The sequence below is a fragment of the Staurois parvus genome, unplaced genomic scaffold (assembly GCF_062004578.1).
Source record: "Staurois parvus isolate SC_StPar_1 unplaced genomic scaffold, SC_StPar_1.0 ptg000176l, whole genome shotgun sequence".
Lineage (NCBI taxonomy): Eukaryota > Metazoa > Chordata > Amphibia > Anura > Ranidae > Staurois > Staurois parvus.
This window is the reverse complement of record NW_028317972.1, coordinates 2,698,484-2,716,254: the sequence shown is the minus strand read 5'-3', so window position 1 is coordinate 2,716,254 and position 17,771 is coordinate 2,698,484. Positions and strand designations below refer to the sequence as shown.

The 17,771-nt window shown below is 43.4% G+C and overlaps 1 protein-coding gene across 1 annotated transcript in view; it reads right to left on the bottom strand.

Annotated features, from left to right (window-relative positions):
- KCNT1 (potassium sodium-activated channel subfamily T member 1) overlaps window positions 1-17,771 on the bottom strand; it is a 556,984-nt gene that overhangs the window by 376,224 nt on the left and 162,989 nt on the right. The window contains exon 2 of the mRNA XM_089677057.1: window positions 9,652-9,795. Coding sequence (XP_089533183.1) covers window positions 9,652-9,795 — 144 coding nt within the window. The remainder of the gene's footprint in view (window positions 1-9,651; window positions 9,796-17,771) is intronic.

Below are 17,771 nucleotides of genomic sequence, written 5' to 3'. Positions count from 1 at the left end.
GGTGGAATCACCTAGGTCATTCCAGCATAACTGGGAGCAAGCACCTGCCAAAACTAGGTACCCGCTTGTAGTCAGATGCAGTCTGTATTCTCCACTGCAGGTGGGACTGGACCGCAGTGGCAATGCAGAGAGGGGAGGAAGTGGAGGGATACTGGGTTTCTCTTTGACTTCCTCAGTTACATGGGACAGTGATAAAGTTGGGTGCTCTGGTCTCCTGTGACCCTGATGGCCATCTTGGGTCAAACAGAGTCTATTTAAGACTCTAACCCCATGTTTTACGCTTTATGTGAGTGGCTAGAGTAGGGACAAGTTCTCCATCTGGCAGGGACAGTGCTAGCGATAGGGAAACGTTTCTGGAGAAGTAGGAAAAGAGAAGGAACTATATCTACCTTCTCAGGAAGCTTCCCCTTTGGGTTGGAGAGGCCAAAAAAAAATTAACCTCCAATATTGTTGGGGGGGATTCTTAAAAGTAGAACTTCCCTGTTAGGGTGAAGTTCTGCTTTAAGGGTGAACCTTCATATTTTTACAAATGCCCTTTCCTGTCAAGTTCTTTTATATATTGCTGGTAAACAGAAACTGGACATAAATCTAATCATATGGCTCAAACAACTAGAAGTAATTTATGTATTTTATGCCTGATGAAAAAACTGCATATTATGTTTTAGATGACCCTCATTTTCAACACAGCTTGATAATAAAGCTGTCATTTTTTACCCTGATGCATGAAAATGCTCATTTCTTTGTTATTTGAAAAACTTATGAAATGTGCATGTGTAGTAAACCATGACAAATTTACCATTTATAAATAGTAGCACTTCCAGCACGCAAAGACATGCTTGTTGTGTGTGCATTAGTAACCCTTTACCCTCCATAACACAGATCATTTGCTGAACTGATGTATGGTTTCATTTAAAGAGGTAGTCCACCTGAATCAGATATTTTACATTTGTCTGGATTCTGTTGATCCAAGTTGATTCCATCGTTATCTTTTGATAACTTTTTGGTATTCAAATGGCAAGACCGGCCTGCAATGTTACAGTAAAAGACAAGACTCCAAATAAAAGCTACTGTTGGTAGATGGAGCCGGATGCTCAAATACAGAAATGATGGTGATGGGTTCTCCAAGAGGTACAATAAAAAAAGTGCTTGATTCAATTTATGGCCTCTACCTGCAGGTAAAACAGTTTCAGTAGTCTGACCTTTTAAAATGGTTAGTGTCACATAGTATGCAGTTGCCTTCTATTATCCAGTACTTGGATGCAAAATAAAGTACCGTATTTTTCGCACCATAAGACGCACTTTTTTCCCCCCAAAAAAGGGGGGAAAATGTCAGTGCGTCTTATGGAGCGAATATGGAGCGGCCGGTCCGGTATTTCCACCGCCGCCGTGTCAGAATACCGGGCCGGCCGCTCAGCTCTACAGGGGGACCTTATAGAGATGACTGCTGACCTTTGGGGAGGGGGGGGAGCGGGTACCTGAATTTGACAGATACCCGCTCCCACTTCCGTGGAGTTGTTCTTTCATCTTACCCGTTCCTCTATCCAGGGGCGCGGTCTTCCCGGCTTCTGTAGTGGGCATGACAGCCGGGTGCCAAGTGCGCATGCGCAGGAAGCGGTGCTTTTTGTGAATGGTAAGGCGGCACCTGGGACACATGACAGATCCCAGAAGCCGCCGGACCAATCACAAAGCGCAAGTGCTTCTTGCTCATGCGCACCCGGCTGTCATGCCGAGCGCCATTACAGAAGCCGGGAAGACAGCGCGCGGCTGGATAGAGGAACAGGTAAGATGAAAGAACAACTCCGCGGAAGTGGGAGCGGGTACCTGTCAAATTCAGGTACCCGCTCCCCCCCCTCCCCAAAGGTCAGCAGTCATCCCCTGTACTATCCACAGTCTCTGGTCATCCCTGTGCTGTCCGCAGTCTCTGGTCATCCCTGTGCTGTCCGCAGTCTCTGGTCATCCCTGTGCTGTGTCCGCAGTCTCTGGTCATCCCTGTGCTGTGTCCGCAGTCTCTGGTCATCCCTGTGCTGTGTCCGCAGTCTCTGGTCATCCCTGTACTGTGTCCGCAGTCTCTGGTCATCCCTGTGCTGTGTCCGCAGTCTCTGGTCATCCCTGTACTGTGTCCGCAGTCTCTGGTCATCCCCTGTACTGTGTCCGCAGTCTCTGGTCATCCCCTGCACTGTGTCCGCAGTCTCTGGTCATCCCCTGCACTGTGTCCGCAGTCTCTGGTCATCCCTGTACTGTGTCCGCAGTCTCTGGTCATCTCCTGTACTGTGTCCGCAGTCTCTGGTCATCTCCTGTACTATGTCCGCAGTCTCTGGTCATCTCCTGTACTGTGTCCGCAGTCTCTGGTCATCCCTGTACTGTGTCCGCAGTCTCTGGTCATCCCCTGTACTGTGTCCGCAGTCTCTGGTCATCCCCTGTACTATGTCCGCAGTCTCTGGTCATCCCCTGAACTGTGTCCGCAGTCTCTGGTCATCCCCTGAACTGTGTCCGCAGTCTCTGGTCATCCCCTGAACTGTGTCCGCAGTCTCTGGTCATCCCCTGAACTGTGTCCGCAGTCTCTGGTCATCTCCTGTACTATGTCTGCAGTCCATTAGTTCAGAATTTTTTTTTCCTGTTTTCTGCCTCTAAAACCTAGGTGCGTCTTATGGAGCGAAAAATACGGTATATAAAACTGAAATAAACCAATTTAGAAACAATACTGTGACAAAGTATAGCACTGCAACATTAACATTACAGAGTACATTATAAGTACAGAGAAGGACAACCAAACTGATAAGAGGCATGGAGGAGCTCAGCTATGAGGAAAGATTAGAGGAACTGAATTTATTCTCTCTTGAGAAGAGGAGATTAAGGGGGGATATGATCAACATGTATAAATACATCAGTGGTTCATATAGTGAACTCAGTGTACAGATATTCACCCTGAGGTCATCACAGAGGACAAGGGGGCACTCTTTACATCTGGAGGAAAAGAAATGTGATCTCCAAACACGGAAAGGTTTCTTCACAGTAAGAGCTGTGAAAATGTGGAATAGACTACCTCAAGAGTTGGTTCTGGCCAGCTCCATGGATTGCTTTAAAAAAGGTCTGGATTCTTTCCTAGATACACAGAATATAACTGGATACTAACATTTATAGGTAAAGTTGATCCAGGGAATATCCGATTGCCTCTCAGGGGATCGGGAAGGAATGTTTTTCCCTGCATGAGAAAATTGGATCCTGCTTTGCTGGGTTTTTTTGCCTTCCTCTGGATCAACTGTGGGTATAGGATTATAACTTTTTTTTTTTTTTTAATGGTTGAACTGTATGGACTTTTGTCTTTTTTCAGCCAGACTGTCAGGAGTGGACTCGTCAATGGTGGTGGGACTCACCTGCCTGGTGGGCTGCAGTACCAAGGCTGGCGAACGGGTGCTCTCAGCAGCCAGAATCTCACTCCTGCAATCAAGCCATCACCTGAGGCTGATTGCAGGAGGTGTATTTAAGCAGGACCAGGCCTGTGATCAGTGCCTTGGTGTTTGTTTCCCATGAGCCCCTGTATCTTGTTACCTGTGCCTGATCCTCTGTTCTTTGAAGTATCCTTTGTTGCCGACCCTGCTTTGATCCTGATGACTGTCTCCTGCACTGACCCCTGGCTCTTTACCTGACTACTCTCTGCCTGCTCCTCCTGTACCTACCTGCCCGTTAGTTGCTGAACCTGGCTCTTTACCTGACTACTCTCTGCCTGCTCCTCCTGTACCTATCTGCCCGTTAGTTGCTGAACCTGGCTCGTGACCTGACTACTCCCCGTCTGCTCCTCCTGTACCTACCTGCCCGATAGTTACCGACCCGGCCTGCCTGACTACGCTTGTGGTCCCGCACATATTGAGACTAGCTTAAGGTTTGGTTTGGTTTTGCACTTGTGCTCTGTGTATTGTGTACCTTAAATAAATTATATTACTTTTACACCATACTTGAAGCCTGCGTTTCCCTGTGTCAGTCCACACATCTCTGGTCATACCAGGAGCCCTGACACAGACTAAATGTGTAACTATGTAACATTAAAGGGGAATTTAGGTTTGTATCACTGAGCCATTCCCAAGCATGGTACAGCCTTCATAAACAATGTGTATGTATTGTTAGTCTCAGCCTTGAAACTGTCTCTGACTACACTGGTCATATCTGCCTTATGGAGAGTACAGGTCACTGAAAAACCATAATCTGTGATCTGCTGTGCTTGAAACACTCCTAGTGCCTGGGCAGAGCACTCATGTGCAGAACTACGGGTAGTGATCTGTCTACCATGAGCATGGAATTGGGCAGTGTCAATCATTGGAGCTGGTTGGGAGCCTCAGTAGTTATGGGATAATAGCTGTTTTAACAGGTTCCCTTGTGTTTAAACCAAACCTTAGAAGAGACACAAAAGCAGGGGACCTTAAATCATAGGGCATAGGTACATAAGCTCTATATGTGTAAACCTGATGAGCCCTTCATTATTTCCTGTGACAGTTCTGTAGCTTCTTGGGTTTCCTGCCTGCTCATTAGACAATATGTTTGTCTCTCTTCAGTCATATCCAACTCTCGGGGCACCATGTCTGATACATGTAAAAGCTTTTTTCTATTTTCCTTGGTGAATTTTGGTATGGGATACATTACCAGGTGTTTCCTCAACTCTCCTCAATTGCTTAGGCTTGGAACTGGCAAGCAGGAGATAACACATGTGCATAGCACACCTGTACACACATACCTGGGCCAGTTTAGACAGGTGTCAATTACCCTCCAGCATATCTTTGGGGTGGGAGGAAACCCAAGTACCTGGAGGAAACCCAAGCAATCACAGGGAGAACATAAAAGCTCCATGCAGATACTGTCCTGGCTGAGATACGAACCAAGGACTCCAGTGTTGTAAAGCATGAGTGCATGCTACTAAGCTACTGTTGTGCATCTGCTGGACAGTAACGGCTATTATTACCCTGCTGAAGTCCTCTTTTTTTTTTAAGACCAAGTTCACAATATTGTGGGTGCTTGCAGGTGCAGGAATTGCAGCTGCCCAAACACGCCACGCAAATCCACAACAGTGTGAACCTAGCCTAACTGTGAAATAGAACTCTATAAAATAAAAAACTATTTTCTGAATCCTTAGTGCCTAAAACATGTTAGTTGAAATACTTGCATATAAACTACATTACTTTGCAAAAGATTTGTAATTGTGTTTATTCAGTCTACTGATCCAAGCCCCCACCCCTTGCCAGATAGGTCCCGGACCTTCACAGACTACATGGCAATAAGCAATATACTTGTATCCATAACCTGAGCTAGCCTGAGACTGGACAGTATGCACCTGCGTTAACATGCTTTGAGATTGTGCCAATTAAATTAGTTTGAGACACTTCTGAGATCATCCAAAATTCATTTACAGGTATATTTGACATACCATTGACCTCCTTCTGACCATCATTGGACCTGCTTTAAGTGGGGTTTACATAGACTTTGCATGGAAATGCAAAACCTGTTTGATGTGAACAAAATCCCATCAACACAGACCGTAAAAGATCAGCAGCAGTAAGTGATCTCCCCTTCTGTAAGCATGTTCAGAGGCAGACGAACAACTATGTGAAAAGCTCTGATTACTGCCCCAATCTGACAGCTGCTTTACAGGAAGCAAATATGAAGAAAGAATTCAGGCACTTAGGCTTGCTCTTTGTAAGTTCCTTCCCATTGTGTTTTCAGCCCTACAACACACGGGACGTTTTGATGACACTGATAATATTAGCTGTGTAAAGTCATGTTAAAAATCTCAGTTTTTCAGCTTTTTTGCATTAGTGTTTTGAGGCATTTTACCATGATTAGCAGCCGTTTCCAATGTTTTTCCTCATTTGTGGTTTTTAGTGTTTTTTTAGATTTTTTTGACCAAATGTTTTTTAGCGTTTTTACAGCTAAAAAACGCCTCTAGAAACCCACTAGTCCTGGGTTTTTTTTCCAGCCAACAAAACGTTGATTACAGTTTATGTGTGCATGGACACATAGGATAACATGCTGGGGAGTTTACTGGCTGTAGAAAAAATGTCAAACGCCAAAAACAAAGCTGTTAAAACATTGTGCATAAGGGCTCAATGTACACCTAAATGAGTATTTCTTTTACCCTCTAAAGTACAACTTTAAGAAGTTCATGAGGGTTTTGGCACATATTTGTATAGGTTATTTCTAAAATTCACACCACATACTGTAGACCACACTACTCCGAACACCAGATCATCCACAAGAATGACGTATCAGGAAATGTCAATTCTTTACAGACCGTCTTGTTCCAGAACTACATCTGGTTTCAGAGATCGGTTGTTTTTCATAATTAAAGGTAATCAAAATATTACTTACCTTACTCAAGCATATGCAGTGCTGTTGGTAAACAAGCCGCTAATTGCATAATGACTTGAAAACAGCTCATTATATAATTATATCAATCAAACATCTTATAAAGGTGAAAACCCTTGGATATTTTAGATGAGAGTCAGTTTTTAAAGCGGCAGCAGAAACAAAATAAATCAAGGCTCGGAAAATGTGCTTTAGTCAGTGTTTAAATGGTATATCACTGAGAAGTATCAGATAATAGTCTCCATGTGTACAGATAATGCATAAACACGTGCAGTCTCAGGAAGGTCTCCTTAGTGACAAGGACTTTTTATGTGAAGCAGTGCAAAGGGCAAGGTTCAGGAACCCACACCAACCAGACTGCGAGAAATGAGACCAAATAGGTTAAGAAGCTGTGTCTAACCTGAGATGTTAGCATGACTCTCCTCCCTTTCTGATCCATAGACTGAATATGAATGTTCAGGCTTGCCAAGAGTAAAAGCCTTAATAAACCCAAAAGCTCTGTAAAAAAATTGCAGCTCATCAAACCTTAAAATGTGCTGCATTCATTTTCTTTTTTTTACCTTTATTTATTTTTACCTGGTAATCTAGACAGTACTACAGATCCTGTTTTAGGGTGTCTCCCCTCTGGATGGAAGAGTAACGGAGTCACCTTTGGACAGCAGCATCATTAAACCAGCCATAGACGAGTCAAAAACTGAATGCCCTGTCCATCGAAAAAAATAAAAATTGCACATACCATTGTGCCATCTTTTGTTTCATTTCTCTAAAAAAAAATCCAGCATGTTGGATCAGGCACTTTGAATAGCAGCACAAAAGTCGCTTGTCGCAGCTGGCACACTAATGATGTGAAAAACAAACCATCTGACAATCAACAATAATTTTTGTTCAGTTTTTAACTCGTCTATGGACTGCTTTAGTCTGGGGAGAGGGGAGTGATAGACTAGAACTTTTAGATGGACTTCAGCTAACACTTAATAAGCAGTTACGGTAACATTTTTTTTTCCCTTCGGGATAAAGGTTTTGCATAAATGAATAAACATTGACCATTGTAAGCACCCCTGTCAGGGTTTGTCTCTACCCTTTAATTGCCATTTTTTCTGTACAGTTTAGACTGTTAAAGAAAGCTGAAAAAACAGGCTTACTGCTGGATCACCAGGTGAAAACAGAGGGAGAAAAGTCTAAAAAAGGAAGAATCATGCAGCCACCATATCTAAGGATTGGTAAGCTGCAATATATTATATTTTCAATTTGGGGTTTAATACCACTTTAATGTTTGCCAAAAGACCTTTTCAGACAGTTGTATAGTGCCTCCATATCCAATCATCTTCCTATGCAGGGGCGGACTGACAACTCATGGGGCCCCCTGGCAATAAGGGATCATGGGGCCCCTGTGTCCTTGCCCAAACTCAAAAAAGCCTATGAAAAAGGTACCAGGGGCATCTCATGGAGCCCCCTACTGACCCCAGGCCCTCGGGCTGTGCCCGAGTTTCCAAATGGTCAGTCTGCCCCTGTTCCTATGTGATTACCAATTTACAGTGGAACTAAACCTAAAATGTAAATAAAACTGCAAGCAGGCAGCTCTTTATTGCAGAAGAGACATGCAATGTCTTTTCTAAAATAACTCAGATTTGTCTGCTCACATTCTTCTACTGAATGTACACTGAGCTGTGCATGCGTAGCTCAGTATGCAGTCATGGTACACTCTGGCTGTGCCGGAATGACCAACTCCTGTGTGTATGTGCAGAATGCCATCCCTTGCCAGCCAATCAGGAGGGAAGAAATTCAACTTAGCTCAGATAGCAGTAAGCAGGTGTGGAGGTGAGTATTTTCAGTTTAGTTCTGCTTTGAGTGATACCATAAAAAGGGGAGTTCTGATTAGATGCTGTGGGATACTACACATTTGCCTTTGTGTTTTTTTCTTCTTTCCCTTTGTCTTATGTGTGTTCCTATATAAACCCCTAGAGCAATGCATCTGTAATATCAAACAACAATCACAACACCTCTACAACACCCAAACACAGCTGTAAAAACTACAAAGAAACAGTAAATTAACTGCTATAACACCTACCCATATTCTCAAAAACACTGCCGTCTGCAATTTAAGGAAAATTCCGCAGTTAACAGAACAACAACACAAATTATAGCAGACCAGGGAGATTTTGCAAACTCAGTAAGATTCAACAAAGGGCAGCTTGAAAGCAAAGCAAAATATGTTTCAAATGCATACACCATCTGTTAGGAGTTTGAACTGGAAAAAAAAGCATTCTGCAAAAAATAAAAATAAAATTACAGTAGAAATTCAACGCCATTGGGGAAAAATTTGTAAAATACCTATAACACAAAACAATCCAACACCTTTACCAACAAAATGACTCTCTTTGGTATAAAAAGCAGAAAATTTTTTAATCTTTTCCAACAAGCTATTATATGTTTTAAGTCATAAAGAAAATCTATTTTCCTGTGCATGTGTAAGAGAATGCCATATGAGCGTAATGTGTGTTATAATCTTTTGAAAATGATTTAGCAGTGATGTGTAGTGGGACAGAAAAGAAAGTGAGAGAGAGCAAAGAAAAAAGTCTTAAAAAGTCCCCAAATTGTTGACCTTTCAAAAGTTGACCATAGAAGACTGAAAATTATTTATACGCACACGCACATATATTTTTATATATACATATATTTTTATATTACATATATATATATCATTTTTTTTCCTAATATATATATATATATATATATATATATATATATATATACCAAAATAATTTTTTTGTCTGCTGGACATTTAAATACATTTTATGTTGCATGCTGCAATTCCCGGTTTTAGATTTTTCTACATATTGAGCCTGGAAGGCAGGGCTCTGGTTCCATGCATCAACTAGAATAGTTGCAAGTACTGTCTACCCTTCTTTGAATTTATACACATACATTACACACCTTATACGTATATTTCTCAATAGCCCATAACTCTGTATAGCGAGCTATAATATTCCATAAAAAAGTAATTTTCCTTAGCAATACCACATGAAGTACAGAGCAGGTCTAAACTTTGTAACCCAGATGTGCAGACTGACGGATTGAATGAGAAAAGCACAATGTGTATACGGTCTGGTATAGGAACTCGTGGTGTGTATATGGTGTGGTATAGGAGCTCAGAATATCAGGATGCACAGGAAACATAGAGAAAGAAGGTAGAAGCTCCCTCCTCCAGCAGATCAGTGTGTGCAGAGCTTGCTGGGTGCACATTGCAGCTTCAGCACCAAGGAGAGCTCCCCATCGCCTGCACACAGCAGCCTCTCTTACCTGTCATCGTTCTGGAAGCTCTGGTCCCCCAGAAGCAGGTCTCTGAAGCGGTATCTGGGGGGCAAGGGGGGCACCTCAGTCTCCAGCTCATTCATTTTCAGGGTGCTGATGTCTAGGATGACTCCAGTCTTGTCAGGTGCCAGCCTGCAAGGAGAGAGAGAGGAGGTAACCAACTTTGCCTGCAAACACACATACCCCCAAGCAAGGAGGAGACAGCCCCCTTCCCTTTCCCAGTTAGCCCTGGAAATCCCCTTTCTTACATTAGGGTGACAGGATGCCAGAGCAAGGTAGCCAGGAGCCCATTTCCCCAGCCCAGACCCCTTTCTCCTCTGGCAGCAGTTCTCTTGCAGTTTCATGCAGCACAGCAATGACACAATGAGACTAGAGCTAGAGACAGCCATCCAACCTCTGGAGGGGGTGGGAGGATGAGCAGGACTTACACACAGCACAGGATCATTATGCCAGGAGTTCTACACCAATGGGTGAATTTAAAGAGGGACTCCACTTGAAATATCTGTATCAGATAACATCTGTAAATACAACTGAACACATGCACTTTGTTTTCCTGACTCTCTGAGAGCAGCTCCCTGACTTAGGATGCATTGATCAATTTGTCCATGTGTCTGGATGACTGATAGCTCAAATGAAATAAAACATTGGGCTTGTTACATGCGATCCATTTTTATTTCTGTCTGATGAACGTTGAGGTGGCAGAAAAAAAATTATGCCATGGAAAAGATTTACTAAAACTGGAGCACTCGAAATCTGCTGCAGCTGTGCATAGTAACCAATCAGCTTCTAACTTCAAATTGTTAAATTAACCACTTCCCGTCCAGCCCATGTACAAAAACGATTGGACGGGAGCAGTCCAGGAGCGGGTGGCCGTTTTTAAATCACCTCCGCATTCACTGCCTGTGCGCGCTCCCTGGGAGCGTGTGGCACCGTGATCCGGTGCCCGCTATGTCTGGCGGACACTGATCGCTGTACTGGGCCTCTGTGTGAGGTCCCAATCATGTGATCACTGATTGGCCAATCAGTGATCATATGAATAGTAGTAAGCAAGATGTCACCTGCTGACATCATTGCTTACTACTAGTGAAATCTGTGAATGATCACAGAAGTCACATGGTACAAGGCTATTCACAACAACCTGTCAGGGCTCCCAGGTATGACCAGAGGTGTGTGACTGAAGCAGGGAAATGCAGACCTCAGATATGTTATAAACAATATAATTTATTAACACTAACAGTACAAACATAAACGCAGTGCAATACTAAAACATAATACGGTGCAAACAAACCAAACCAAACCACCCACAAATAACAGTATATACAAGCAAGCGTCGTCAGGCAGGCCGGGTCAATATCAATTGGGCAGGTAGGTACAGGGGGAGCAAGCGGAGAATGGTCGGGGTCACAGGCCAGGTTCAGCAGGTAGCAAGCAGCATAGTACAGAGGGTCAGGCAGAGGGATGGTCCGGGTCACAAGCCAGGGATCAGAACAGGTAGCAAGCAGCGTAGTACAGAGGGTCAGACAGAGGGATGGTCAGGGTCACAAGCCAGGATCAGAGCAGGAGAAGTCAGCAAAGGAACAGAAACAGGATGCAGGACAGATACAGGGCCCAGGACAAACACAACACCAAGGCAGAGTCTGCAAGTCTGGCCATCCCTTAAATACACCAGTATCATCTGTTCCAGGTGTTAGCTGGCTGAAAGGTTGAGTCTCTGATTGCTGGGAGCACCCGCTGGCCAGCCCTGGTACTGCAGATCAAAAGGCAGGTGAGTCCCACCATTGCTGGCCAGTCCATTCCTAACACAACCGTGTACCATGTAACAAGCTGTGACCAATACAGCTCTCACAGTATTTCTCAATGGCTGCAAGAATGCAGCCAGAGAGAAGGAGAAATGATTGCTTTTACAGCCTTTATGGGTGTAAAAGCAATTAGTGTAAAAAAAAATTTAAATCTTCATCACCCCCCACAAGTAGTACAGTGTCACTATGGTGACACTGTACTGCTAGGGTGACAGTATGTTAAATAAAACATAATAATATCAAAAATAAAATAAAAATGTAAAAACGTTTTTGAAAAATTATAATTCTTGGTTATAAACTCATTTGGGTTATTTTTTTTTTTTTACCAAAAAGATAGCTGAATATATTTTGGCCAAGATTTATGAAGAAAGATTATTTGCAAAATTTTATAAGAAAAACACTTTTTTTTCAAAATGTTTGGACTTTTTCATTTATATAGCAAAAAAATAAAAATCCCAGTAGTGAATAAATACCACCCAAGTAAAGTTTTATCTGTCTCAAAAAATTTCTAAAAAATTCATATGAGTACAGTGTTGCAGGACAGCGCAATTGTCATTCAAAGTGTGATAGCACTGAAAGCTGAAAATTGGCCTGGACAGGAAGGGGGTGAAAGTGTCCGGACTTGAAGTGGTTAAGGATTGGCAATAAAACCTGGAAGTTGATTGGTTATTATGCAGAGTTGCACCACATGTTTCACTCTCCAGTTTTAGTGAAAACCTTCCATGAGTTCTTTTTCCTTCTCATCAGACCTAGAAAACTGCCAACCACTGCAATAAATGCAATTAAGTTAACTTCAGAAGACATTTGCTATTTGATATCTATGTCTGAATGGTAAATAATGACTGCTGGGAAAACAGGAGACTGGAGTTGTTACAGTTTACAATGTATCAGGTGTACAGAGCACAGCATTCTTGTAGAGGAGGCTCAAAAAACAGTCCATGACTGTTGGAGGAATGAGGTCCCCATTAAATGCATATATAACAATGTATTTAAAAATGAATGGTGTTTGTCTATGCCTTATATCATGGCTCAATAAAGCATAGTACTCAGAGAAACATTTAAAAGGAAGCATGTCAGTTCAGAGTATTTTTTTTTACCTGTTTTGTTAAGGTGTAGGCTTCTGGACTATTATCTTCATCCTTATCTATTCTCTAAGCTGTCACTGAACAAGTATGCAGGTCACGTATCCTGACATTTATAGCTGCATGCTTGTTTGGGGTCAACAAAGGCAAGGATAAGGATGATAGTCCACATGAATCAGATCTAACCATTTATCAAAATACACAGAATGAAAGATGCTTTATAACAAATGTTCAGAGTTGTCAGAGTTTGTAATGGCACACCCCAATATAAAAAATAGGCCCCACATAATAGTCCATTTTTTTAATTCTACACAACCTTTACATACTTTACATTTTTGAACACTGACCATTCTGGTAAAAATGTAGCTCTAAGATGGAAATTCACTTTCTAGCTTCCAAGTACTTTCTTTTTCCATTTGCCCAGGGCAATATCCCATCTCTCATGTGGGCTTTATGAAATTTCCCCTGCTGCCTTCTAAGTAGTTATACTCAAGATACTGCAATTTGCACTTCACCCTTTGATTTTGTTAGTATGTTGGAATACCCTGGTGTGGTTTATATTATTATTATTATTATACAGGACTTATAAAGCGCCAACAGTTTGCTCAGCGCTTTACATTATGGAGGGAGACAGTACAGTAACAATACCGTTCAATACAAGAGGGATTAGAGGGCCCTGCTCCTTGCAGCTTACAATCTAGGAGGGAGGGGATAGTGATACAAGAGGTAATTAGCTGTGGGGGATGGAGTGGTAGGAGGAGTAGGGGATTCCAGTATTAGCTGGGGTCGGGGTAGGCTTCCCTGAAGAGATGGGTTTTCAGTGCGCCTAAAAGTGAGCAGAGTAGGCGATAGCCTGATAGCTTGGGGTAGGGAGTTCCAGAGGATGGGTGAAGCCCTTGAGAAATCCTGGAGACGAGCATGGGAGGAGGAGGCAAGAGAGCTAGAGAGTAGGAGGTCTTGCGAGGAGCGGAGAGTATGGTTTGGGTGGTATTTAGAGACACAGTCGGTGATGGTTAGGAACGGTCATATCTTGGAGATGTTACGGAGCTGAAGTCTACATGAGTTTGTCAGTGATTGGACCTGGGGCTTACCTTTGTGGGATTATTGACAAGCAAAGCTCTGTAAAGCTCATTCTGCAAAGAAGTTTTTATTCCACTCTACAAGTATTAACTACATATCTGCACATGCTTACTGAATATGAAATGTTCATATTCCTCAAATATTCTTTGATATTAAAGTAGAACTATAGGCAAAACTTTTTTTTTCATTTTGGATAGAGCAAGGGACGGTTATAACACGTGTCAGGTCTTTTCATTTTTTTGCCATCTGTGTCTCATTTCAGAGATTTCCCTTCACTTCCTACTCCATAGTCAAATGGGAAGTGAGAGGAAATCTCAGCAAATTAAGGGAATCCCTTGGAGACTTCCAGGTCACCAGAACTAGTGTCCGAACTGGAAGATTTCCATTCTATTACTTTTCTGCAAACAACCTAAAATTTGGTATTTTCTTCTGGCGTTCAATGATAATGGTAAAGAACAGGACAAATAGAGGGGGTGAATCTCCTTAACTGGGGCACAGACAGCAATAAAAGTTATACTTAATGCAGGGCTTGACAAATCTCAGGCTCCAGGTCACCATGGTGACTAGAAAGTGTGTCCTGGTACCTGGGCTTTTGTCAGCCCATTCACTGCCCTATTGATCTGTTGGTCACCTGGAGATGGGTCTCTGCCCTACCTGAACTAGTGGCCACCACTCTCCCCACAGCTTGAGCCAGCACAGCCTCGCTTTCAGTTCCCCTGGGCCAGCTGTGCCTGGTGGAATATTTCCTGAGTGTGGGAGAGGGGTGGGGATCACAATGAGGTGGGCAGGGCCATCCCTTACTTCCCATACTGACTCCCTCGGGTGCTCGTCTGGGAGCAGAGGAGGCAGCAGGGCTTCTCATGTGGTGCCAGAGAGGGACAAAGCTTCGGGATGTGGGGTGCTACCTCTCTGAACATAGAAGCTAGGAAATGGAGGTAGTGGAGAAGGTGGGGGATCTACATCCCGGATCTGGAGTTCAAGTATCAGCTCCTGGCTGGATGGGAGGGGAGAGACAAGAGGCCAACCCTTCAGGGGTTAAATCACCAGTGAGGCCCCTACAAGAATGTATCCAGAGGCCATGGATAGGAGATGGAGCTGATAGGAACAGAGTTGAAAACAAATCTGTTTGACTCATCTGGGATCATGGCTTTACCCCTTACAACTTCAGGCTCAGCCAGAACCTCTATGAGCTCCCAGTCTGCTCTGTTCAGGGGCCCCAGACATTTTCACTGTCTAATCCCAACCCTGCTTTGTCTTCCAGGCAGAGGAAGTGAAGGGACCAGCCAGCTCTAGCAATCTCCAGCGTTACCGTGATCTGCTGCAGCCACCGGATCACCCATCTCACTTGCACCCCTCAGCGCACATAATAAGAATTGGGGTCCCAGCATAACTCTGGAGGCTGTCTGTCCACCTGACTGTCCTCCACACGCAGCCAAGGGTGCCCTATTCAAAGAAATCCCTGGATGACACAGTGGCTTAGTGGTTAGCACTTCCGCCTGGCAGTACTAGGGTCGTTGGTTCGAATCCCAACCACGGCACCACCTGCCCGGAGTTTGCATGTTCTCCCTGTGCCTGCGCGGGCTTCCTCCAGGTACTCCGGTTTCCTCCCACACACCAAAGACATGCAGGTAGGTTAATTGGATCCTGTCTAAATTGTCCATAGTATGTGTATGAATGTGAGTTAGGGACCTCAGATTGTACACTCCTTGAGGGTTAGGGACTGATGTGAATGTACAATATATATATGTAAAGCGCTGCGTAAATTGACGGCGCTATATAAGTACCTGAAATAAATAAATCAATATGCTAGGGACTGCCAAGCTGACAGTCTGACATGGCTCAGGATCAAAGCAGGCATGAAAAAAACTGGCTCCTAACATTTTTAGCTGGCTCCTAGATTCAAAGCTGGCTCTTAGATTCAAAGCAAGGAATTTGCCAAGCCCTGCTTTAACGTCTGTAGCCTTTTAATTTGCATAGCAATTGCGCATACCCAAGGAAGCTGAAGATGTATGGAATGCAGTACCCAAGTAGAGATGAATGAGACAAACTTTTCATTTCCCCAAAATGTTATCAAAACCTTGCCATTTTGGAAAACCACATTATAGTCAATAGAGAAGGCAAAATCAAAGTTGTGTTTGGAGGTTTTTAAGTGAGCAGTGGGCTTTAAATGGCTACTAAGAGTTATGGAAATATTTTGCAACTATCCTAAACCTGTTCTTAAAAAAACAGCCTGTCATTATTTTAAGAAAAGTAAAATAAAAATTATCAAATCAAAATATTAAAAATGACAATTTCGGTTTTCAGAAATCAAAGGACACATTTTTACTTGACCTGGGTTTTAAAGCAACAAGGAAACCAGACAAGTAATACATACCATTCATAGGAACATGCTCTAGTAATGAGGCTCTGAGGACCCATCCTGATACAGATCCCATTCATATCCAGGAGAACCATGCTATTCCCACAGAACTGCTGATCTAAGCCCAGAGAAAGTTATGCTGGTAGAAAAGCAATCAGTTCCCGCTGCTTCAGCAGGTGAAAGTGAGCTATAGAGGTGCTGGCTGGAATACCGCAGCCCTATAGCGCATCTAAGATGGTGGTTGAGGCCTTGACGGCTCAAGGCACTGAAGACTTAGACAACTACAAAGACCTAGGTTCTGGTTCCCCCTTGGACCACAGTGAGTTGGGTACTCTTTCCCCACACTGCTTGTTTCAGAGCTCCCCTTTTCAGGCATACACAAAAATACTGACAGCAAAGCCCTTGGAGATACAGCAGGTCTGCAACTATCTCCCAATCTCCCCATGAAAGCAGACCTAAACACCTCTATTGCACATTAAAAGATAACCTGCCAACAAAACATGACTGAATTTTAGACTAAACACTAAATAATAAGTGTTTGTTCTTTCTAAGCAGGCCTTAAAGGAGGAAAATGCTGGCATTGTGAGATCATAAAAAAAGTTTACGAGAAAAGACCAAGAATTACATCTCAGCAATTATACAGATTCCAATAAAGGAACTTTTTACCAGCTAAGGACAATTTTGAAGATATAAAAAGTACAATAATTACAATATAATGTCAAATAAGCAAAGACATATATGAAATCATGCCCTTCTTATCCGTTTCCATCAGAGCATTTCCTATAATGGGGTGGTCAGTTAGAAGTAGCCTTGAGAAGCAGGTTCCAGATGTGTAAACCCCACATTCAGATGAGCAAGGGATGAACAACTAGAGTCCCAGGGTAGGAGAAGGGTCCGGATGGAATATAACGGGTCAATATGTCCCCATCCCCCAACTGCTGTTATTGGGAGGCGATATAATATGACTTAGAATGAAGGACAGCTAAACCCCCCCGTTCCTTTCCAAGTTGCATAGCACATAGGTTAGTCCTGGCTGTTATTTTACACCATGTCAAGTCTCTAAACAGGGAGTCTATTTGAAGGAAACACTTACAAGCAGGGGCGGACTGACAACTCATGGGGCCCCCGGGCAATAGGGGATCATGGGGCCCCTGTGCCCTTGCCCAAACTCAAAAAAGCCTATGAAAAAGGTACCAGGGGCATCTCATGGGGCCCCCTACTGACCCCGGGCCCTCGAGCAGTGCCCGAGTTTCCAAATGGTCAGTCCGCCCCTGCTTACAAGGTATCCAGATGGGGAATTATGAAATATATACAGCAACTGGGGGACCCACACCATGTTTTATAAGACTAACCCTCCCAACCACTGATAATGGAAGTTTGCACCGAGCTGTGCATTTCTCACTTAATTTATGCAACAGTGGAAGCTTAACTCTATATATTGATGGGGATCAAAGGTAACCTGAGTACCTAGGTAGCAAAAGGAGGATACTATCTGCACTAATATAGCACACTCAGACAGGGGTGGGGCCCAAGGCAAGGGGTCCAATGGCATGGGGGCTGACTTTTCCCAATTGATGGAGAAGCCAGATAGGGCACCAAAACCATCAATAAGAGCCATTACCATCTGCAGGGTTCCCTGCTCATATGCTAACCTGATTTTGATTGATAGGGTGCACAGGGCTCTAATTCATATGAGGGATGATGTGGAGAAGACATGTTAATCTGCAAACTTCACAATGTACAGATAAGTAAACCATTTTGCAAGCCATGTGCAAAAACCAAGTGTTT